This window comes from Capra hircus, chromosome 13, assembly GCF_001704415.2.
Source record: "Capra hircus breed San Clemente chromosome 13, ASM170441v1, whole genome shotgun sequence".
NCBI lineage: Eukaryota > Metazoa > Chordata > Mammalia > Artiodactyla > Bovidae > Capra > Capra hircus.
The window spans coordinates 17,146,454-17,172,279 of NC_030820.1; the positions used below are offsets into that span (position 1 = coordinate 17,146,454).

The 25,826-nt window shown below is 40.3% G+C and overlaps 1 protein-coding gene across 11 annotated transcripts in view; it reads left to right on the forward strand.

Annotated features, from left to right (window-relative positions):
- Positions 3,443-25,826, forward strand: part of ABI1 (abl interactor 1) — an 85,239-nt gene continuing 62,855 nt past the window's right edge. For 9 of the 11 annotated variants that reach the window (XM_018057029.1, XM_018057033.1, XM_018057030.1 and 6 more), the window contains exon 1: positions 3,443-3,773. In XM_018057029.1, the coding sequence (XP_017912518.1) occupies positions 3,657-3,773 (117 nt within the window). In that variant the 5' untranslated portion in view covers positions 3,443-3,656. The remainder of the gene's footprint in view (positions 3,774-25,826) is intronic. The other 2 variants (XM_018057040.1, XM_018057032.1) reach the window with 2 other exon arrangements.

Sequence of the window (25,826 nt, forward strand, 5' to 3'; positions counted from 1 at the left end):
AAGATGCTCATCATCGCTCATTATTAGAGAAATGCAAATCAAAACTACAATGAGATATCACCTTACACTGGTCAGAATGGTCCTCATCGAAAAGCCTACAAACAACAAATGCTGGAGAAGGTGTAGAGAAAAGGGAAAACTCTTGCACTGTTGGTGGGAATGTAAATTGATACAGCCACTATGGAAGATGGTATGGAGATTCCTTAAAAAACTAGGATTAAAACTATCATCAGTTCAGTTCAGTACAGTTCAGTCGCTCAGTCGTGTCCGACTCTTTGCAATCCCATGAATCGCAGCACACCAGGCCTCCCTGTCCATCACCAAGTCCCGGAGTTCACTCAAACTCAAATCCATCGAGTCAGTGATGCCATCCAGCCATCTCATCCTCTGTCGTCCCCTTCTCCTCCTGCCCCCAACCCTCCCACCATCAGAGTCTTTTCCAATGAGTCAACTCTTTGCATGAGGTGGCCAAAGTACTGGAGTTTCAGCTTTAGCATCATTCCTTCCAAAGAACACCCAGGGCTGATCTGGACTGGTTGGATCTCCTTGCAGTCCAAGGGACTCTCAAGAGTCTTCTCCAACACCACAGTTCAAAAGCATCAATTCTTCGGCGCTCAGCTTTCTTCACAGTCCAACTCTCACATCCATACACGACCACTGGAAAAACCATAGCCTTGACTAGACGGACCTTTGTTGGCAAAGTAATGTCTCTGCTTTTGAATATGCTATCTAGGTTGGTCAAAATTTTTCTTCCAAGGAGTAAGTGTCTTTTAATTTCATGGCTGCAATCACCATCTGCAGGGATTTTGGAGCCCCCAAAAATAAAGTCTGACACCCTTTCCACTGTTTCCCCAGCTATTTCCCATGAAGTGAGAAATAGATGCCATGATCTTCGTTTTCTGAATGTTGAGCTTTAAGCCAACTTTTTCACTCTCCTCTTTCACTTTCATCAAGAGGCTTTTTAGTTCTTCTTCACTTTCTGCCATAAGGGTGGTGTCATCTGCATATCTGAGGTTATTGATATTTCTCCAGGCAATTTTGATTCCAGCTTGTGCTTCTTCCAGCCCAGCGTTTCTCATGATATACTCTGCCTATAAGTTAAATAAGCAGGGTGACAATATACAGCCTTGACATACTCCTTTTTCTATTTGGAACCAGTCTGTTGTTCCATGTCCAGTTCTGACTGTTGCTTCCTGACCTGCATATAGGTTTCTCAAGAGGCAGGTCAGGTGGTCTGGTATTCCCATCTCTTGAAGAATTTTCCACAGTTGATTGTGATCCACACAGTCAAAGGCTTTGGCATAGTCAAGAAAGCAGAAATAGATGTTTTTTCTTTGGAACTCTCTTGCTTTTTCCATGATCCAGCGGATGTTGGCAATTTGATCTCTGGTTCCTCTGCCTTTTCTAAAACTAGCTTGAACATCAGGAAGTTCACGGTTCACGTATTGCTGAAGCCTGGCTTGGAGAATTTTGAGCATTACTTTACTAGCATGTGAGATGAGTGCAATTGTGCAGTAGTTTGAGCATTCTTTGGCAAAAAACTATCATATGACCCAGCAATCCCACTCCTAGGCATATACCCTGAGGAAACCAAAATTGAAAGAGACGCATGTATCTCATTGTTCATTGCAGCACTATTTACAATAGCTAGAGCATGGAAGCAACCTAGATGTCCATCTACAGATGAATGGGTAAAGAAGTTGTGGTATATATACACACAATGGAATATTACTCGACCATAAAAAGGAACACCTCTGAGTCAGTTCTAATCAGGTGGATGAACCTAGAACCTATTATACAGAGTGAAGTGAGTCAGAAGGAGAAAGATAAATACCGTATTCTAACGCATATTTACTGAATCTAGAAAAATGGTATCGAAGAATTTACTTACAGGACAACAACAGAGAAACAGACATAGAAAATAGACTTGTGGACATGGGGAGAGGGAGGAGAGGGTGAGATGTATGGAAAGAATAACATGGAAACTTACATTCAGTTCAGTTCAGTTGCTCAGTCGTGTCCCACTCTTTGCGACCCCATGAACCGCAGCACACCAGGCCTCCCTGTCCATCACCGACTGCTGGAGTCCACCCAAACCCATGTCGATTGTGTCAGTGATGCCATCTAACCATCTCATCCTCTGTCATCTCCTTCTCCTCCTTCCCTTAATCTTTCCCAGCATCAGGGTCTTTTCAAATGTCAGCTCTCCACATCAGGTGGCCAAAGTATTGGAGTTACATAGATAGCCAATGGGAATTTGCCGTATAGCTCAGAAAATTCAAACAGGGGCTCTGTATCAATCTAGAGGTGTGGGATGGGGAGGGAGATGGGAGGGAGGTGCAAAAGGGACGGGAGATATGTATACCTATGGCTGATTCATGTTGAGGTTTGACAGAAAACAACAAAATTTTGTAAAGCAATTAACCTTCAATAAAAAATTAATTAACTAAAAAACAGAATGTTATCGACAGCAGTAAGTTTAGTTATCTGACACTGGTTGATTAGTGTTGTTAGCACAGGATTGAAGTCAAAGGGAAGGAAGAAATGAATAAAGTTTTGGAGAGAGAAATTAATTATTAACTCAATAAGAGATCTTGGTGTTAAGGGGACTCCTTTTCAGTTTCACGTGTACAACATAGTGAATATTTTTAGATTATATGTATCTGTTTGCTTTTAAATTGTGGGCCTTTAAAGGTACAGAGTAGGCTTCCCAGGTGGCACTAGCGATAAAGAACCCGCCTGCCAATGCAGGAGCCGTAAGAGATGGAGGTTGGATCCCTGGATAGGGAAGATCCCTGGAGGAGGGCATGGCAATCCACTCAAGTATTCTTGTCCGGACAATCCCATGGACTGAGGAACCTCGGGAGCGACTAAGCACGCATGCAAAGGTACAGATTATCCTTACTCAACTTGTACCTGCAATGTTTACTTCATTGCTTGGTACAGAGCTGGCAATATCAAGTATTGACTAAATTTTAAGTGAATTGAGGGCAGCAGAAGTTTAGACAGTAAAGCCTGAGTCTCGTTATCTCTAAAAAGATGGAGGAAGTAAAGATTCGGAGTTCTCCATATTTAGTCCCTTTTAATCCTTGTCAGAATGATATCTGATTCCTAGTGAACCAAATTCTGCCAAGCTTCACAGCCTTCTCCGGGAACCCTGTTCTAGAGAATGAACTAGAATGAACTCGTTCATTCTCTAGAATCACCCTGTGGCGCCATCTCCCGGAGCTGTCAAGAAACTTGGGATTTACACCTCCACCCTCTTTCCACGTTCTTTTATTACTCTCCTCCCGAGTCTTTTTCGGAGGCTCCCTGGACGCATGCGCCTTCGATGGGCAGCAAGCCAGTGAGAGACTACAATTCCCAGAAGGCCATGCCAAAGTGTGTGTGTTGGGGGTGGAAATCCCATGGTCCGGGGAAGAGGGAGGGAAAGGCAGGAAAGCTCGCGAGAGAAAGAGCTTATGGCGCCTGCGCGAAGTGGGTGGAGGCGGGTGGAGAAAGTGAGGAGGAAGAGGAGGAGGTGCTGTCCCACAATACCAGGCGGGAGGGCGGGCAGGCGGTTTGTATCCGGGCTGTGAGGTGCTGGGAGCCTCCGCGGACCTTGCTGTTGCCTCTGTCTCTTTAACGCGAGAGGAAGCGATGCGGAGGGGTGGAAAATGGCAGAGCTGCAGATGTTACTAGAGGAGGAAATCCCGTCCGGCAAGAGAGCGCTGATTGAGAGTTACCAGAACCTGACCCGGGTAGCGGACTACTGTGAAAACAACTACATACAGGTGAGCCGCGCGGGCGGGCGGACGGGCGGGCGCTGCCGGCCGGGCCGAGGACCCGCCACCGGCCGGCCGAGTGACCAGCCCACTGGGCGGGGTGGGGAACTGCCTAACCCCAGCGGCAACCCCAAAGCCTAAACCCAACCCCAAGCTCAGCCGGGGTAGATAGCGAGCGGCCGTGTTCGGGAAAGTCGGGCTGTGATACAGGAAGTGGCTGTGGTGGTTGAAACCCCAAGAAGCCGAGAGAGAAAATGGGCGAGGGATTCCCGGAGCCGCGGCCGCCGCAGCCCGGCGCCCCGCTGCCCTCCTCCTCCTGCGCGGGCTCGGCCCCCAGGACCGCGCTGCTCTCCAGCCGCCTTCCACCCGCTGGGCTTCCGTCCCGGAGTCCCCCGCCGCCAGCCGAGGGTCTCGGAGCGGCCGACTGAGCGGAGAGCCGAGGGCCGGGACGAGGAGAGGCAGGAGCCGGAGGGGAAACGGGGGTGCATCGGGGGAGGGTGGGGTGGGGGCGATTATGTCAGTTTCAGCCCAGAGGGTGTGTCTTTTATTTATTTTTTTAAAAAATTGGTCATGAGTCACATCACATAGACCTCCCCGAGGAGAGGAGGAAGCGGGTGGGGAGCGAGGGAGGGCGTAGAGAAGTTAACCTCCGAATTCCCTTTAATTGAAGGTTTGTAAATCTGCCTGCCTGGTGGTTTTCAAGTCGGTTTTTTTTCCCCTCTCATCAATTTCACTTCCGCCCCCACCACAATATATTCTAGAGATTGTTAGGGCGGTCGTTAGTGTAAAACACAAATTATCCTTAACTACTTGGAAAAATGGCTTGGATATTCTCTCTTCCCTAAAAGTTCTTGAACTGGTGGCTTCTTAAGTAAAAATAGAACGGTATAATCGCCGGTTGCTTTTTTTTCCTGAGGTTTGTCTCTTTCCATCCTAAGTACATGTATAGAATGAATCTCCGAACTAGAACTGTAACGACAAATATGTTACTGTAAATTTATTAGAAAATTCTTGTCACTTTTCTATGACAGGGGTTGGTTGTTTGCTTTTAATGTTTGAAAGTGAATTATGTTGTGTGATAGTTTTAATTTGTAGATCTTTAACTGCGTAAACTGAACAGTTCGCAGTAGAAGCAAATAAAAGTAGCAGAGTCCTTTGTATCAATATAATGGCACGAGAAACTCGCTTGTTAGTGGAAAGGCATGACCAAAACGTGCTTTGAAAGGCTGGGGTTATTGCAGTTGAGAACAAAAGTATTTATAGAAATGCATCCCATGTAGATTATCATTTTTAAGAACCAATCGTCTCTGTGTTGGCAAATACTTTTCCTCTTTATTTTTAGAAGGAGATACTGTTTTCAGAATATTTTGAATATTTCTCAATTCCCATATTAGTAACATTGTATTTTCAGTAGCACTACTAGGAATTCATCTCATACATTTTTTCAGGCTTTTATTTTAAAACTTCCACTGATAAACTTGTTGAGTGCTTGCCACAACTACTGTATTACTTGTTTTTGCAAACTTTATAATTGGCTTTTAAGAAAATATTCTTAAATCTAATAGGAATGTGAATATAGTTTTCAAATAGAAACGCTATCTTACGTTTAATCGATATTGAAAATAAACACGTTTTATTCAACTTCACATGAAGAAGTTGAAAATTGAGGTGAATCTCAGTTTGCTGCAGGTGTTAAAGATTTTGAAAGCCAAAGGAAGAGCACAGGAAGTTACATTACCCAAGTTCTAGAGAAGTCATTTCTTTGTAGAAGTCAGCAGACAGGCGCTTCATAAAGGGCTGGTTTCTTTCTGTTTTGCATGTTGGGAAATCTGACAAATATATGGTGTGGTAACTGCTACGTGTTGGCCACTGCAAACGTGTTTTAACTTGTCTGTTGACTGTTTCTTTTTCAGGTAGTTGTGTGCTGTTTTTTTGTTTTTTTTTCTTCCTTGACCCCTTTTCTTTTCCCTTCTTGCTACCATCATGTGATTTTGAAGCGCTGTAAAATTTTATTAGATCTGTAAATAAATCATTCTGTTTCTCTTGTAGTCTTTTAAGCATGTTAGTACTGTGGTGCTAAGATGCACTGTCACTGGCCCCAAGTTGTTGTGTTTTGGTGATCCTCAACACAAGTGAGATACTCATAAGTACTTGGGGGGAGAGGGAAAGAATGAAATTCACACGCAGCAGTGTTTATCTTTGTAGCTTTGGTCTCATGAAGATGGTCACTAGCTGCTTTCCCAGGAGGCTCAGACAGGCTCCAGAGATGACATGCACTTTGTGGAAGTTGATGTGGTGGTAGCTGATTTTGTGGTCTGCCGTGGTGCTGCGGAGAGGGGACAAATAGTACTGGAAATACCCGTTTGGATGTCTTTTGAGATCCCTCTGTATCCCTTCTGTGACTGATTGGGTGATGGCCAACACCCTGTGTAAACACAGTTTCACTTGGAGAAAGTATATGGTCATTTGTGTTTTGAGAATTTTTTTATACCCAAGGTGAGTTAAATTATTGCCTGAGTGATTTTTATCCTGAGAATTTAGTTTTGATTTTGTTTCTTTCCTACGCTTTGGAAGTACAGTTCTGGTAAGGTGTTTAGCAGGCAAGCTCTTTTGGCTGTAGTGCAGTTGAGTCCTTGAGCACTTTGTTAGCTCTTTTGATCCTGTTGACTTTATTAAATTTTATTATTAGTAGCAAAACTCCTCAGAAGAGTCCACTGTCTTTTAAAAAGGACAGGGCTTTTGAATTTCTTAGGGGACAGTAGTACTCAAAATAGAAAGTGTATTTTGTTTAGACATAAAGAAAAATCTTTGCCTTTTTCTACCTTAGTTTGAATTTTCTGGTGGTTATGTCAAGGACAGTCACTGTTCAACTCGAATTCATTTGTTCTGGCCAGTTCTCTGCACTCCACTTCAGGGTCCATACTGCCTTTATCATAGGGACTCTGGGGGAGTAGGAAGGAGATACAAGTGAAAGGGAGCAGAAACTGCTCACGAAGATTTCTCAGCACAGGTTGAGTAAGGATAGAAAAGTCTTCCTTACCTCTTAACTTTTTAATTTTTTCCTCTGGAATCCCCCCCATAGGGGCTTTTGGGTCAGCAAGTACACCCTGAAGTCTGGGAGGATGAGGGGATACCATCAGTGAGCTGCTTAGTTTAGCTTGATTTCCTGTACCTGTGATGTTTGTATTCATTTGCTCATTAGACTCATAATCTTGGAAGGCAGGTAATTTTTTGAGTGGGAGCACTTTGGAGTAGGTAAAAATTGACTCTTTTGGTACTCTATAGTTTGTTCCAGTTTATAAAGTGATGTCACTTAGGTATTACAGTAATTCTGTGATCTTTTTCTTTCTCCTTCCCTTTCTTTTTTAAACAAATGAGCAATCTGAGAGGTTCTGAGACATTGAATACCTAGCCTAAAGTTCCATATCATGTATGAGATAGCGCCTGGAATCAAACCCAGATTTTCTGATTCTGCATCCTAAGTGGATAAAAAGAATGTATGAAGAGGGTAATAGAAAAGGGAAGAGTAAGACACCTGCTTCTGCTTATTGAGTGCCTACTCTGTCACAGTGTTTGCTGGTAGATTTGTATTATCTTTAATCCTTGAAAAACTCCGTGATAGACAGTATTCTCTTACAGATGAAGAAATTAGGACTCAGAAAACATAAGTCAATTTTTATTTTATCATACAGTTAGGGATTGGCAGTCAGGATTTCTCTGTAACTCTAACAGGCTCTAAAAGCCATACTCTATCCACATCACACTGTCTACAGATGTGAATGAGTCCAGAAATGTCATGAAATAAACAGATTCTTGTGAGTTGTGTCTGGGATCCTCACAACGATTTTACTATTTGTTTCCTCTGAGTTCCAAGTTGTACTATAAGAACAGGTATGTTTGTAACTTGGGAACTTGCCTGAATCACAAAATATAGTAGCTCTGGCACTTGAAGTATTGAATTACAGGAGTTGTAGGCTAGTTTTTCACTGAGCTCACTGGTCCCTTTTCCTCACTTGTGTGTTTTTGCCTTTTCCTCTACTGAATCAGCTTTGCAATTGTGATAAGGAAATTTTTAGGAAAATTAGTAGACGTTAACAAAACAAAAAACTTCTTGAAATATTTGGAGTAGTTCTGATTTCCACACAAATTGTGTTCAGGTAAAGAGAGTCAGAATGATTGCAGAGATGAGGACAGGTTAGAAATGGTAGAAATCTTAATTGCACGTGAAAGTTTGAGTAAAACAGTTATTTGAAAAATTAGAGAAATTGGAGATGTAGTTTGGAAATCTATAATACATGAGTTAAACAAGGTTTAGTAATGCACAACATGGTGATTCTAGTTAATATTGTGTAATTGCTAGGGGTGTAAATCTTTAAAGTTCTTCGTATAAGAAAGAAAAATTGTAAATTTGTGTGGTGATGGTTAACTGGACTTACTGTGGTGATCATTTTGCAGTATATACAAATAATAGTGAATTATTGTACACCTGAAACTAGTAGTGTTATATCTCAATAAAGAGAATGGAATTTTAGATAATTTTATGGAGGTTCCTCAGTTAATCGTTAGATTGACCCATATCGTGTCAAAACATTAATTGAACATTAATGGCAACCCACTCCAGTATTCTTGCTTTGAGAATCCGGTGGACGGAGAAGTCCATGAAGTCGCAAGGAGTTGGACATGACCGAGCAACTAACACAGTGCTGCCATTAAACAGGCAGAATCTGACCTTGCACGTAGGTCTTAATGAAAGTCCGTTCATAAGAGTGGAGTTTTATACCAGTTCTTACTGATGCTCTCAAGAGTACTAAATATTCTTTAGGGCTGTATATCATTTGAATGTTTGTATTAAAACAAACATCTTTTTTTCATTTTGTAACTATAGTACCACGAAGAACTTTACATGCGATACTGTGATCTAGTCTGTGATTAGATTCTCAGTTTTAGCTTGTTTTTGTCTTTTGGAGAGAAGTGGTTTTTTTTTGGTTTTTTTGTTTTTTAAGAAAATTGTTGAAATAATCCCTTCAGATAAGAACACTTTTCTAATTCCTGTTCTGTGTGTCTGCTTTCCCCAGTTGGTTCTGATAGGTGGTAAATGCTAATACTCCTTAAAGTAGGAAAGAGATGTTTGGGGCATTTGAGTTCTGATCAGTGCTATGTATTTATTTATTGACATATAGGATCTTAGCTCCCTGAAGAGGGATCTGCAGTGGAAGCATAGTCTTAAGCACTGGTTGGCTGGGGAAGTCCCTCTAGGGCTGCTTAGGATAGATAACTCTGTTTATCTTAGGTTAAATTATATTCTAGGAATTAGACATTTGTGAGTTAGGAGACAAGAATGTATTAGCCAGAGAGGAAGATGCTAATATTGGGACAAGAGGTTGAGTCAAATATTAGTAGAGACATAGCCTTAATTCCATGAAAATAGTGGTAGTACAAAAAATAAGGTAGAAGTCATAGTTAAAAGCTAATTTTGGAGCATTTAAAAAGTTTGAATATGGGGGGAGCTGTGTATTTTTTCTAATGCCTTTTAGTGTTGATTATAACTTTTACTGAAGTTATGGCTTGGTTTTTGAAGAATAGTCAAGCCCTGGAACTAAAAACTTTTTAGACCTTACTACTTATTTAATAAGACATCATGCTAAAAATAAGGGACTCTTTTTAAAGTACAAAATTAAGATAAGGCATTTGGAAAATGGTGATTACTGCATGTTGTTTTTAAAGCAAATAGCTGACACATACTTTAATTCTATAGAAAGGAGACTTGAAAAGTTTTTTAAAGTACCCAAATAGGTACACTTAACTAATTTACCAGTTTTCTTCATTTACAAAATGAAATTTTCTGAGATATAGTTGGTAGTGAACTAGTATTTGTGGAAAAAACCGAAAACCAAAGCATCCTAAGGAGCGTTATGTGTGTTTGGTGCGTAGGCTTAGTTGCTCCATGGCGTGTGGGATCTTCCTGAATCGGGGTTCAAACTCACATCTCCTGCGTTGGCAGGTGGAATCATTATCACTGAGCTACCGGGGAAGCCCCGAAGTCTTATTTTACTAATTTTTAGCATAGTAATTGAAACTCATGGAGAATTTCAAATGTACTAAAAAATAATATTATAATGGTACCCCCACATGTTCATCATCTGGCTTTAATGATTGCCAGCTCATGGCCATCTATCATCCTCTCCTGTCTCTTTACTGTTCTGGTAAAGTCCATCCTTGACATATCATCTCATCCATAAATATTTTAGTATGTATCTCTACAAGATAAAAGTCTTATTAAATCCACTGCACGACTGCTATATGTGGGGGGAAAGATAATGAATGTTACTATAATTTATTTATGACAGTAAGGAGTAGAGAGCTTTAAAATTTTTAATATATTTAAAATTTACAACCAGTTTTGTTAGTAACTCCTGCCGTAGATTGATTAGAATATAGCTATATTATTTGCTTCATAATGCAGTTTTAGAAATTGAGCTATAAAATCATATAGTATAAAACCAGCAATTTTAAAGTATACAGGTCAGTAGTATTTAGTACACTCAATGTTATGCAACCACTGCCTTGATGTATTCTAAAACATTTTCACTGCTCCTCAGAAAAGCCTGAGACTGTTAAGCAGTTTTGTCCCCATCTCAACCACCCTGCCCCCAGCACTTGGGATCCACCAATTTGCCTTGTGTCTATTAATTTACTTATTCTATATATTCCATATGAACGGAATTATACAATATGTGGCCTTTTGTGTCTCTTTGACTTGTATTAGGTGTAATATTTTCAAGCTTGGTTCATTCACTTGGTAGCATGTGTTCGTACTGTGTTCCTTTTCATGGCTGAGTAATGCTCTAGTGTATGTATATTATACCACATTCTGTTTATTCGTCTCTTGGCTCCTCCATTATGCTTCCCTGGCACCTCCTTACCCAACTGCCGCCACTGATTGATCTGTACCACGTCCTGTTGATTCTTCCTCTTAAATATCTCTTTAAATTAGTCTTTTCTGTCTCTATTGTACTACCCTAGTGCAAAGCTTAGACAACTGCTCTAGCTCTGTCTCTACATTACCACATATCCCCTCTGATCACATCCCCATTATTCACACTGTGGCTTGACTGGCACTTTCAAAATGGAAATCTGATCATGTCACTCCCCTGCTTAAAAGTTAGTCAGTGATTCTTCATAAATATGCAGTCTCTCAGTGAGGCCTATCAGGCCATTTATGGTATAGCTCCTGTCTTTCTAGTCTTGCTACATTCATCCTATTGCTCTGTCTTACCAGTCATAACGCCCTTTCAGTTGTTTGAAATTTCATTCTTCTCTACCTTTGCAAATGGTGTTCTCTAACTAGAAAACTTGTTCTTCTTGGTCTAAATGTCACTTATGTGTCAGGTCTTGTAGTTCAGGTGAAAAATTACTGCATTCATTTATCATTCTTCATTTGATCAAAATCTTTTGAGTACCTTCCAGGTACCACAGATGAAATAGTAAGTGAGGCCAAGTTCCTACCCTTAGAAAGTTTTCATTATAGAGGGGAGGGGACAGAGCATTCCGCCCCTTCCCCCTGCCTCCCAAAAAACATAAAACAAAGACTTTCACATAGAGAGAAGTGCTGTTTGGAAAGTTAAATAGGGTGACAGGATGCAGAAACCTAGCATTGGGCAGGAGGAAGTGATACTCTCTGGAGGTGACCTTTGAAATGAGACCTGGAGGATAGGGCATCTTCCCCGTGAGGATCTAGGAAAAAGGCAAGTTCAGACGCTCTGAGATGGGAAAAATCTTTCTAAGGGTTATGTGTACAGGGTGGTGAGAAGGAGACTGGTGGGAGAGAGGTCAGAGAGATTGTCAGGGGTCAGATCACATGTAGGCCTTGAAAAGTGGTTGGATTTTATTCCAGGTGTGATGGGATTATCATTGCAGTACTTAATTTACTTTTTGAAAGAATCATTCAGGCTACTGAGTGGAAAACATACTGAAGGGAAAGCAAGAGCAAAATTTCCAGGAGGAGGGGTATTATTACCCTAGTCCGGGCAAAGAATGAGAATTGCTTGTACTTTGCTATGGGGTGAGGAATTCGGGGGAGAGGTTGGCCATTTTTAAGGCAGCGCTGAGCAGGGCTTCCTGATGGATTGACTGTGCAGTATGAGGGAAGGAGGGCTTGCAGGGTGGCTCCTAGCTGGAATTGCTTTCCTGCCTGTGTCAGTGGGTGGCTGCACATGGGCGGGGGCTGTCAGGGGTGCTCTTTGTGGATGTGTGTTCAGTCCGCATCGGATTTGACAGTGAAGTAGACAGGCTAGGTAGATAGTCCTTCTGGAGTTTGAGGAGGAGTCAGAGTTAGAGATCCACATTTAGGAGTCATCACAGAATAGATTACCACTGCCTCAGAGAACTATACTGTGAGCCACATACCTAATTTAAAATTTTTATGATAGCCGTATTAAAGTATAAAGAAATAGGTTCAAATTAATTTTAATAACATTGTATTTATTCAGTGCATCCAAAATACAATTCTTTCAATAAGTAATCAACACAGTTTGTTAATGAGATATTTGCATTCTTTTTAAAGTACCAAGTCTTTGGAATTTGATGTGTATTTTCTACTTGGAGCACGTCTTAGTTGCGAAGTAGATAGTGAAAAACTGGGACAATTAGTGAATGGGAAGTCCTGTGAAATCTAAGGATTGTTGAAATTGAGGTGCTAGAGCAAGTGAACTGTAGAGATAGAAGAAATTGGATGTTCAGACTACAGGATTTTTAAAAAATCTAGATTTTTGAAAATGGTGTAAATACTGGTGATGACCATGAGGTGTTTTGACAGTGATGAAGAAAAAAATGTTTCAGTTCAGGAAGTCTGGAGACTGAGAGGCCAGGGTTTGGGGTGGATTATCTGAGTGAATGTTGACATCACTAAGAATAATGACAGGAATGGTGATGAATTGGTGAGTCCTTAGCAAAAGAGGGAGTGATGAGGATGTTGGTAGATGACAGTAATGAGGTTCCTTTCGTAGAGACCTCTTCCCTACGAGCTCAGTTTATACTCCGTTCCGTGCTCCCATAGAATCCAATGTGTTTCCTCTGTGTACTCATTACATCTGTTTGACACAATGCTGATCTCCAAGAAAGCAGGTTTACCAGGTTTGTCTTGTTCATTCCCATATCTCCAGTGCCTGCCCATTGCCTGGTATATAAGCTCTGGAAAGTTTACATGGACTGTTCAAGGAGTCTGGAAGGTTAGTTTTCATCCTCACTCTATCACAAATTAGTTGTATTTTAACCAGCCTTTAACTCTTTTGTTGTTGGTATTTAGTCACTAAGTTGTGTCTGACTCTTTGCAACCCACTAGGCTCCTCTGTCCATGGGATTTCCCAGGCAAGAATACTGGACTGGATTGCCATTTCCTTCTCCTGCTAACTCTTATCTTCTGTAAAAGGACACGTTTAAACTAGATTATGTCCAATTGCAGTTCTGATGGTTTTTATTAGTTTGCTTCTGACTTTTTAGTCTTGTAATTCCAGTGCTTTTCATTCGTTTGTTTCTGAGTTATTTCTTCAGTTTCCTCTAAAAAACCCTCCAATTTACTTCCACTTATTCCTTCTGTTTTGTATGTTGAAATGTTTACTTTGTCATAACTAAGATAGCAAGACATTGAATAAATAAGTTCAGTCTTACTGAAGAGAGAAAATATAAATGAGATTGTGTTAAATTAGAACATCTTTGTCTTTATCTCTTCACAGTATAGATCAACCGTACCGAAATGTAAAGGTCTCAGGACTCCTTTATATTCCTAAAAAAAGCCAAGGACTCTAGAGAACGTTTTTTAGATGGGTTATATTTATCAGTATGTACTGTAGCAAAAATTAAAATGGAGAAATTTAAAACATTTATTAATTTGTTTAAAATAACATAATGGGTTTTAACATAAATAATATAAATAGTAATTTTTTGAAAAATATCCATAGGTTTCCAAAACAAAAGTTTGAAAAGAGTGGCATAGTTTTATGACTTCAAATCTCTTTAGTGTGTGGCTGGAAGACAACTAAATTCTCGTATCTACTTCCACATTCAGCCTATTGTGATACTTTATTTTGGTTGAAGTATATGGGAAAAATCTGGCTTCATACAGTTATGTAGTTTGAAAGAGAGAGGTATTTTAGTAGTCCATGTATAACTATGGATAATTTTGTTTGATATTGTATCGAAACTCAGATAGTAGTTCTTAACGGTTTGTTGCAGTGTGGGCTCTGAAACAGTGTCAACATTTTATACTCCAGTACATTAAAAATTATTGCATGGGTCATTTGGATGGAAAATATTTGTTCACTTAGTTACGTGGATCCTTCTGAATGTTGACCCATTCCATTACAGGATATTAAAAAAAAAATCACATTCATTAATATCACTGCAGATCTTCATGAGTCTTAAGTATTGAAAAGCTTCCAAGCTCACATTGGTGGATTAAAGGTTTCCAAAATTCTGATGTTTACTTGAAAGCTCGAATTTTCCTGTTGGCAACAAACATTGCTGAACAAAACAAACAAAAATTTTCCTTGAAATGATAGGCTTACTTCATTCACTTTAAGGAGGATGTCTTCCAAATGTCCAGTCTGATTAACCATAGTTTGTCAGTTGTTTTTTGAGGTAACACGTAGTTTTTGAAGTTGTTTTTTGAAGTTCCATGGAAAAATGACTTATTTAGCTTGCGCAAGTGCTTTTTCCTATTATACTTAGAATACAGCAGAATTATTTTAAAGCATTTTTCCTTTTGTCACGCAGAATATTGAAAGACATCTTGTCAGAAGAAAAGGCAAATAGCGTTAGTATTACTATGAAAACAATAGTTTTGACCTTGTGAATCTCCTGAAAGGGTGTGAGGGATCCTCAGTAGCCTGCAGATCACACTTGGAGAAACTGATATGAATAGTTGGTTTAGTAGGCTTAACATCTTCCATTTAAGGTAATGCTGGGAGTCTGAATTTTAAATATCACTGTATAGCCCTGTCTGTAGTGGACATCTCTTGACTTAAAGCTTGTGCAATACCTCATAAAAACTTTAAAGTTCCTTCTGCAGGAATTCTGTTAATACAGCCATATTCTATGTTAATCATTTTTGATAGTTTCTTATATTCTGGGTGTTAGTTTTCCTCTGTATATTTTACCTTTCAGCCCTAATTTCCAAATAGTTTTAGTTTCATATATCTGTTTTCTCCAAATCTTACCCAAGCTAAAAGTTTGGTAATTTGTTCGAATAAATTTATTTGATTAATAGGAGGTTGTTTATATTATATGATTTTTATGAAGTAATATGAAACACTGGTCTTAAATTGTTTATAGTAATCATTTAATTTTTTTCTAATTTGAGTATGTTCCTTCCAAATTAGGTTTGAAGTAAGCTGTTGTTGATATCACCTATGGTGCATATGTCCCTTTTCTGTACTGGTTTATTTATGTCTTAAAAAAAGAAACCCAACTGAAGTGGGAGAAAAAGTAAAACAACAACGACTGGCTTTTTGTTTTGTTTCAGCTCTTTCTCTGGTTTTTTCCTCTTAGGTTTTTTTTATACTTTTAATAAAAAACACTTTGGATTAATCCATTTCTCTTTCATAAAGGTTGAGAAATCTTTTTGTTTTCAGCTCCATGTTTCATTACAATTAATAATTAATCATATTCAGAGCTTGCTTAGGGAGACAGACTGGTGATACTCCCATTCTTTCAGAATAATCAGAATGCTATAAAAATCCTAAAGCAAACAGGCAGATTTTTACAAGTTTCTAAGTTTGGAACCATAGGAATGCCCAGTAAAATGAAAGATGCATAATTATATGTAATGTACTTCATTGTATTACAGAATATATCAGTTTGTCCCCTATTCACTTATTCAGCAGTTTTTGACTGCCTGTTATGCCCTGAGTGTATTTTGTGAATCAGATATAATCTCTGCCTCCCTCACTAATCAAATCACATACTGTAATAAATTTTATCTGGGGTAACACATGTTGCCTTGAGAGTGTCCTGTCAGGTGGCTCCACCTAGCCTGGCAAACCAAGGAAGTAACGCTGGGATGGAGATCTGAAGGGTGACCATATTGATAGTTAACCAAGAAGCTGTGAGGGAAGGAACAGCGCTGTCCCTGCCAGAGGGATCCAGGAGCATTATATGTGCAGGCCCAAAGGTGAGGGAAAGCAGGATGATTTTGAATGAGTTATTACTATAAACCCTTGTGCTCTAGAGTGTAGTGAGCAGAGAGAGGACAGTGATCTGAGAGGAGTTAGGTGAGGACCAGATCATTTAAGTTTTATAGGCTGTTTTAAGGGTGTTGGTCTTTTTTTTCTGAAGCTGATAAGAAGACATTGAGAATTTTAAGCAATGGGATGACATTATCATTTTTACTTTTTAAAGATGACTCTTGTTTAGAGTGGAGAACAGATTGGAAGGAGGCTGGAATACGTATGGATTGGAAGGAGCTCGAGAGGAGATGGGGGGAGGCTGGTCTTGCATGATGGTAGTGAGTGGTGGTGAATTATCTGAACTTTCTAGTGCCTGGAATCGTTATGATAGGCTGTGACTACTTATTTTTCTTTGCTAGAAGGAAGAGTGTTTGAGGCTGTAGAGCTGTATTAAAAATAACTCAACAAATAGTTGTTTCATGCTCAACAAATAGTTATTAATTGCATACTCTGTAAAAGACTCTTCGCTAGGTGTTGTGATGTCAGTATTATATGTAGTATAGTTATGTGAAAAATCATTGAACCATAGCTTATAAAGCCTTAAATTTAGGGAAGAGGAAACATTCTGTATGGAAGAAAATTGTTGCTTTTTAAAGGTTTTTGATTTTAGTTTTGGCATTCAGTAGAATTTTGCTTATGCAAAGAACAAATGTCAGGCAGCATTTTTTTTTTTTAAGAAGCATCTAGGTAAGAAAAGATTGCTGTAAAAGATTCTGATAATTCAGTTGTAGTCGAAGCAGAACCGAAAGTTCCCCTTCCTTCCTTCTTCCCACATGCCTGCTCACCCCCTCCTCCCCACCGCTGTCAGTTTGTTTTGTATCCTTCCACTTTTTGCTCAGAGGATGAGGATGCAGAGTGACCAGGTAGAGGACGGTTGCATCTGTCCACACATAAAGGGTATTTCTTGAATTGAGATAGCTGTAGTTAAGAGAGAAAAGGACGGAGTAGGTGCCAGAAGAATCAGGAAGCCTGGTAAAGGGGATACGATTGATAGGAAAGGGAGAGCTCAGAGGTGACTTATTTTACCTGGAACCGTTCTTCTCCAGCATAAAGCTAGTATGCCCACAGAAAGTAATTTGCAGTCACAGAAGTGAATCTATAGACCTTCTCTTTTTCAGCTGTTAGTACACAGTTGGTTCCACCACACTCCAGCTTTTACTCCTCCACAGTTGAATTGATTGGCAGAGCAGTGGGTTGGAGAATAGGAATATGGCTTGATAGCTGGCAGCGTGGGCAGCAGGGGAGCAGGAGAGAGGAATGGGAGGGACCCTGAGTTCTCCCTGGCTGTGTACTGTTGGGTCAGGGGGTGAGGGGCAAGTTTCTCCTTCTGATGTTAACTGATCTTCTGTCATAATCTCCTATGTTATAGATTGCTGCATTTTTAGACACTTAGAATCTTGTGTGTGTGTGTATATCTTCAAAATATGTGTGACTTACACGTGGATTGAGAACTGTCCCTTTTAGAAAGGATCTTGGAGAGAGAATTTTAAGGAACAGAGCAGTGTTTGGGGGTTTCAGGGAAGTTTGAGTGCCTCATAGCGTGAGTTTGTCTGAGTCATGAGTAACACGGAAGGGGAGGTTGACAAGCGAGGGACCTAGGTAGTAAGTACAGAATGCGCACCAGGGCACATTTGAAAGAGCTGAAAGCTGTTTGATTTTGATAGTGTCAGTTGCCAGGAAGGGTGGTGGGGGAGATGAAGGCTTGGTCAAAAATATCCCTCAACTACTGTCCTTAAACTGTAGAAAACCAGTGTAGTGTTTCCCACCTTGGAAAACAGAGAAACCACATTTTAAATGTAAGGTAACATTGTTAAGGTGAAATTGTGCTTTTGCTTTGTCCTGGTATATACTTTGTTCTTTTGTGTGGACACATTCGGTATAATCAACAGATGTCATTCAAAAGTGGGTAAATGCAGCAGAAATGAATTATAGGTCTGAATAAGTCACTTTTGTATCAACCATGTGTCATAACTTGGGGATTCCTTGCATTAGTGGGCTTATTATTTGTATTTAATAATGTGGAATATAGAGCCACCTTATCTCCAGTTTAGTGGTGCATTTTTTTCACACTCATCCTTACTCTCCCTACTCCTCCTGCCTCACTCTCCACCCCACCACACTCCAACTCCCCGCCAAAAAGAGAAGAAAGGCAGGCAGGGAGCATGGTACTGTCTGTATGAAATCCTGCCACTCTCAGGATTTTTGTTTGTTTTTTGGGCTAAGAGGTAAGGTGTGTAAGGTGAGAGGAATAAATGATATGTTTACATCACAGAGAAAAATTATAATAAAGCTTTCCTTTTACAGTCAGGCTGAAGTCTTAGGGAAAAAATTTAGTTTCACCAAAATGTTTTGACCTCACAAATACTGTAAATCATGTAGTGATCTTGTTTCTTTGCAGACTCGTGGAGATCAGAGCCAGACTTACGGCTCCAGTTTATCATGTAGTCCTCTGTGGTCTCTGTGATCTGTGTATTAGGGTCCTGTCTTTATCTTCTGTATTATTGGGTATCCTGATTTTTATCTTGTTTATTTTCTGTTTTATTGTACAGATTTTTCTGTTGGTGTAGTAATAGCTAATGGTCCTACCCCTAGGCCAATTAAATTGTTATCTTTTTAGAGGGGAGGTAGGGATTAGGTTGGGTCTAGGGCTCTGGAATTTTTTTAAAAGCTCCCTAGGGATGTCAGTATCCACTTCGGGTTGGAAATCACTGTTCCAGAGCAAGAATGGTCAGTGTTTTCCCAAAGGGCCAGGTAATATCAGTATTTTAGGCATTGCAGGCCAAGGGATCTGTCACAACTCAGCTCTGTCACTGTAGTAAGAAAACCATAGATGCATGTAAATTAATAGGTGTGAAGGTGTTCTCATAAAACTTTGTTTGCCGAAGGTAAGTATTTGGCCCGAGGGTCATAGTTTGTTGAGCTCTGTTCCACAGCCTGAACTAGTTACACTGTTGATGCATCAGAACTGTGCTTGAGCTAACATACTGAGGTGAACGGATTTATTTTTTTCTCTTTCACTTTTTTCCCCCAATAGACTTTTTAAGAGCAAGTTTAGCTTCACAGCAAAATTGAATGGAGGGCACAGAGATTTCCATGTACTGTCTGCCCCTACATATGTACAGCCTCCCATGTTATCAACATCAATATCAAATTATCAGGATGGTATATTTATTACAGTTGATAAACCCACCTGGACACATCGTTACCACCCAGAGTCTAGAGTTTGTTTACATAGTTTAGGGTTCACTCTCTGTGTTGTACATTCTTTGTTTTTTCTTTTTTTTCATTCTTCGGGTTTTGACAAACGTAGAATGACATGTGTGCACTGTTATACTATAGTACGGGGTAGTTTCACTGCCTTGAAAATCTTTTGTTCTTCACTGACTCATCTCTCCCCCTTTCCTGACTCTTGGCAATAAATGATGTTTTTACCATCTCTTAAGGCTTACTTTGTAACGACTGTTATATAGGTGGAATCCTACAATTTGTAGCCTTTTCGGGTTGGCTTCTTTCACTTAGTAATACTCATCTACGGTTTCTCTGTGTCCTTTCATGGTTTGACAGCTCTTTTTTTTTTTTTTGTCTTTGAATAGTATTCCATTTTGTGAATATACCACAGTTTATCTGTTCACCCAATGAAGGACACCTGGGTTGCTTCTAGGTTTTGGCAGTTATAAATAAAAGCTGCTATATACATTCGTGTACTGGTTTTTGTACATACCTGTGTTTTCACCTCTAGTGACTGTACACTTTTGCATTCACGTCATCAGTGAGTGAAAGTTTAGTTGCCCTGTATCCTCACTAGCATTTGGTGCTGCTGATATTCTGGATTTTGGCCATTCTGATAGATGTGTAGTGATAACTCATTTTGATATGGATTCCCCTAAAGATGTGGAGCCTCTTTCCCTATGTGTATTTGCTATCTGTGTCTCTTCTTTGATGACGTGTCTGTAAGGTCTTTGGTCCATTAACTTGAGTGTCCAAATCTCTCTCCAGATTTGGGGAGTCCTTTGCCATTATTTCTTTAAAAATACTTTATGCCCTCTTCTCCATCTCTTCTTCCTGTGGGACTAATAATTCACAGATTGTTTCTTTTAATCATATCCCCCAAATCATGTAGCCATTTTTGACTCTTTTTCATTCTTTTTTTTCTCCGGTGTTTGAAGTTTCTGTCTCCTGTTTCACAGATTCTTTCTCCTACTTGATCCATGCTGCTGTTGATGGCCTGTTGCATTTTTTATTTCATTGATTGCATCTTTTGGCTACAGAACTTGTTTCTTTATTAGGATTTTTATCTCTTTGTTAAATTTTGTTCATGTGTTTACTGATTTCATTAAATGATCTTTCTGATTTCTTGTAGCTCATGTGTTTCCTTGAAACACTGTTTTGAATTCTTTATTGGGTAAATCACAGAACTCTTTTTTCTTGGGATTGGTTACTGGAATATTGTGAGCCTTAGATAGTGTCCTTTTTTCGTGAATTTTCATATTCTTTGAATTCTTGTGTTGCTGTCTTCACACTTGAAGTAGAGCTGTCAGGCTCTTTCAGTCTTTACTAATTGACTGCAGGAGAGAAATACCTTGTCACGTCTGCTAGGAATTCCAAGGCTTTGATAGATCTTCTAAGGATATGCCTGCTGTAAATATCTTGCTCCTCCTTGTGACAGTTTTTAAGCTTGCTTGCATTCTTTTGATCCTGCAAAGTAACAGGCATCCTTTTTTGCTTTTCTGACGGTGGTGCTTATGGCTCAAGTTTATGGTCTTTCCGAGGCCGCAGGTTCAGTCTGCCTCTCTGTGCGTGCTCACTGATCTTTTGCGAAAGCTCACTCTGCCACTATCAGGAGCACTTTCTTGAGCCAGTTATGAGGTGGGGATATGGAAGATTGGGCACGTGGGGCACTGTGGGCAAAGCATTCTCAGAAGCTTGTGGTCGGGTTTCTTAGTGGAGTCTCTGACATGCTCAGTAGGATCCACATCCCTTTTGTTGTGTACCAGCCACTCACCACCTCCTAGAGGTGCTGTTCACACTTCAGAATTCTGGATGGGGCGAGAAAGAAATGGGCTTTGGCAGTGTGTCCCACAGCTGGGAAGCCATGGGCTCCCTCACCTGCTCTCATTTGACCCGGTGGAGAAGTCATTGGTTGAGAAGGGCTCTCTTGGCACTGAGCTGTGCTGCCTTGGAGGGATGTGTGAAGTGGGTGAAATCAGACTGTTCTTCTTACCCTTTCCAGTGCATCTTATTTCACATTTCTTTTGCTCTAGTGGTGGGCTGGAACTTCTCCACGGGACTCCTGGACTTTCACAGAGGTTCTCTCATCTCTGAGTGATTGTCTAAATTAGTGTTCTCTAGGGGCTGCTGAACTGCAGCTGCAAGGAACTGGAGCTGGTTCACAGGTCAGTGCATGGTTGACGCCTGAGACTGATGTCTGTATTTGTATTACCTGATTACAAGTGGGTAAGAGTCCTCCTGTGCCCCTGACATCTGGTGCTGGTGTCAGAACCAAAGCTAACTGGGGCTGTAGCTGTGGCCTCTGGTATAGAGCCGGTTTTAAATCCAGCTGAGACCATGGGTACAAGTCTGTGTTAAAACAGCTCTCGTTGATCTTGTACTACACCTGGGCTTTACAATTTGTTCTCTGGATCCCACAGTCCCTTTTGTCCAAGGATGGATGCAAAATTGTCGAAGGTAGATGTGATGAAGGACATCATAGTCAGCTTGTCTGGCATCATCTTTGCATATATACTTCATAATCATTTTGTCGATATTCACAAAGTAACTTCCTCGGATTTTGATCTGTTGAATCTGTAGATCAAGGTGGGGAGAAGTGATGTCTTGATAGTATCAGGTCTTAAGCAAGACCATGGATTCTGTTTAGTTTTTTATTTCTTTCATCAGAGTTTTGTCATTTTCCTCATATAGATCTTGTACATATCTTGTTAGATGGCTTTCTTTTTAATATTATTGTATATCCTTAATTGGTATTTAGATTTCTAAATGGTTAACTTATTTGGTTTATATTCAGTATGTGGTATTTTGTTAATAAGGTGTCCTTCTTTTATCTCTTTCTGTTTTATAACTGATGGATGGGAACAGAATATCCCTCTGTCCATGTCTCAGGCTTTTTTTTGGAATACTTGTAAAAGTGACTATTTTGGGGGAATAGCTATAATTAAGAAAATTTAGCTGCTTTCAGTAAGACTTGTTAACTGATTCTTAATACCACTGTAATTCTTACACTTTTATATAATAGCTAAACAAATTAGGGGAAAATATAGTTTGTCAGACTGTGTCATGCTTGTTGTGATTTTTTGGTTTGGAAAATGTGGTCAGTGAATCAGGTCTAGGATGATTCTAGTGAATCAGTCTAGGATGGAGACGGCCAATACTGATTCTGTGAGGCTGTTTTGTGAGCTGGTGTGGGGAAATAGCCAGTCAGTGGTAGCACAAGTTAACTTTTGTCGGTATTTATAGAACCTTGATTTTTGTTTGTTTGTATGTTTTAAAGCAGGAGTGCTTTGTTTTCTCCACTCAGTTAATTAAGGGTGGTGCTGACTGTGACGGTATTAACTACCACTTTACCTTGTAGTTTGTGAAACGATGCATTGTATTCCTTAAGTAATTACTTCACAAAGTCACTTTTATTTGAGTATGAATTAAAGATATGAATGTGTTCCTGTATGAAGAATAACTTGGAAAAGTGTTAAATGTTTGTTTGTTTTTTTCTCCATTTATAGATCCCTTATGTGGAGCTTTAGTTGTTTCATTGGTAAAAGATGAACTATCTGGAGGAACTATTTCTCCTCAACTATCTGGAGAAAACTTTCTCACTCTATTCCTTTTTCCCTTCCGGTTAATTAAAATTCACGTGGTGTTCAAATCTTGGAGGAAACACTTCAGTGGATTCACTGACGTTTTTAAACTGTTCTTTGTTCACTCCTAGAATCATAGGCTGGGAGGCAGTGGTCTCCCCCATGCCATTTCTTTTTTTCTTTTTATATTTATTTATTTTTTATTGAAGAATAATTGCTTTACATATGCCATTTCTTTTAAAAAAGCAGGTACATAATAATTTTATAACTTGATTTTATTACTGAGTATTTTATATACCTTTTCTTGTGATGTGTACTCCACAAGGTGTATACTTACGCTCCGGTTTCTTTGCTGCTTCACTCTGAGGCCACACTTACAGCCTCATGGGGAGTCCCAGTTAACTGAGGAAAAAACTTAGGTCTAGTTTACAAATGGTTCTACATGATATGCTGGTGCCAGCATGGACATCTGTAGCCCTATAACCGCAGTCAGCCGTGACCCGGAGCGCAGTGATGAAGGGAAATTCCCTCTATGGGCAGATCTTTTTGTTTTAATTGATGTATAGTTGATTCACAATGTTGTGTTAGTTTCAGGTATATGGCAAAATGATTATATATGTATATGTATATTTTTTTCTTTCAGATTAGTTTCCATTATAGGTTATTAGTTATTACAAGATAGTGAATATAGTTCCCTGTGCTATATGGTAAATCCTTGTTGCAGCTCACTGGTACATCTTTGAGCAGCGCACCTTGTTCTCTCTGGAAAGAGAGATGGTTAGAGACGGGGACCCACTCAGTTCATGGCAGTAGCTAATCGTTTGGCTAATTGATTATGGGCTTGGAAGGAACATAATTGGAAGTATGGGGAGTAGATATACAGACATACTTCCAAATGGACACAAAGTAATATTTGGGTTCATTGTGAATGCCCATCAAAGAGCAGCCTCAGCAGAGAAGGATCTTAACGATCAGGTGGACAGGATATCATGTCTGAATTTCAGCCTTTCCCCATCTACTTCAGTCCTTGCCCAAAGGGCTGATGAAAAAGACATCACAGTGGCAGGCATGGAGATGGTGTGTGTGCTCAGACGCATCACAACTGGCCTGGAGCCCACTACTGCTGAATGACCACCTTGTTAATGGTAGAGTGCCCCCACTGTGACCCCCTAAGATGACACCATTCCTCTGGAGGGACCAGCCAGATACCTGGTGGCAGGTGGTTTGCGTTGGACTACTTCCATAACCAAGAGGACAACACTTTGTTCTTGAAAAAGCTGCTTGCTCTGGGCATGTATTTGCTCTCCCTTCCTGCACTGTTTCTGCCAAAACTCCTTATTGACTTTCAGAATGCCTTAATTATGTCTTGGTATTTTGTATCACATTGCTTCTGACCAGGCAGTTGATTTTACAGCAAGTGAAATGTGGCATTGGGCTCATGTTCACCATTACCTCAAAGCAGCTGAATGGATAGAACAGTGGGTTGTCCTTTTGAAGACTCTGTACCTGCTGGTGGCAGTTCTTTGCAGTGCTGATGTAATGTTCTCTGAGATGGGGTCTCGTCTCTGAATCAGTCACAGGTGTGTGGTGAGCTTTCTCCTGTAGCCAGCATTCATAGGTCTAGGGCTCAAGAGGTGGAAATAAAGTGACCTTTTCTCACTTACCTCTAATGATCTGCTGGCAAAAATTTTTCTTTATCTTCAACTCTTGGGCGTGCCAGTGTAGAGTTCTGAGCTCAAAGAGGAATGCTTTTACTGGGAAGTGCAGCATTGGTTCTATTAAACTGGAAATTGAACACCTGGCCTCTTTGCCTTCCTTGTGCCAGTAAACTAATGGGCAAAGCAGGAGATTATTGTATTGGTTATGGTTGATTGATCCCAACTGGTGATTGATCCCGACCGTCAGTGGAAATTGGGTTGCTACGACTTCCCTGGTGGCTTAGATGATAAAGCATCTGTCTACAATGCGGGAGACCTGGTTCGATCCCTGGGTTGGGAAGATCCCCTGGAGAAGGAAATGGCAATCCACTCCAGTACTGTTGCCTGGAAAATCTCATGGACAGAGGAGCCTGGTAGGCTACAGTCCATGGGGTTGCAAAGAGTTGGACACGACTGAGCGACTTCACTTCACTACATAGTTGGGGTGGAGAGGAGTATGTCTGGAATGCACAAGGACGCTGGAGTGCCTCTTAACCACTCCCGAGTCCTATACTATAAAAGTTAATGGAAAGCTAATGCAACACAATACAAATAGGGCTGCTGATGGTAAGGTTTGAGTCACTGGGCTTCCTTCCCCAGTGGCTCAGCAGGTCAAGAATCTGCCTACAATGCAGGAGACACAGGATGTCCCTGGGTCTCAAACATTCCCTGGAGAAGGGAATGGCAACCCACTCCCAATATTCTTGCCTGAAAAATTACATGAACAGAGGAGCCTGGCAGGCTGCAGTCCATGGGGTCGCAAAGATGCAGACACAACTTAGCAACTAAGCACAGACACATCAGGCAAGGAACAGTGACCGGATGAGATGATTGCAGAGGGCAAAGAAAATTGTGATGGATAGTGGGAGAAGAAAATTACGATAAACGCTAGCTGCTCTTGGTCACCTCATGACCAGTTATAGAATGAAAACTAGTAGTTAGGAATTGTTCTATATCTTTCTTAATATTTGTGTATATAGTAACCAATTCTTCCCCTCATTCTTCTGCATTACTGGTTAACCTTGTATTTCAGTATTTAAGTCACAAGATATCAAAGGGGAAGTACAACTCAATTAGGATAGGAAAGAACTTTACTCGAAGAGAAAATAGACTTTATATTCTGTTTTGAGGAGATAGCATCTTTTCAGTTGTATAAGAGATGGTTGCATCATGTTACACTGGAGTATGATTTTGCTGTTGTTTCAATTCAGGAGTTGAATATGATGACAGAGGTGAGTGTGTATGATATTGACCGGGGGTGCCACGGTAGTTAGTACTGTATCAGTTTACTTAAGCTGAAGCTGGGTATGGCTAGAATTGGCCAAAAGAGAATTT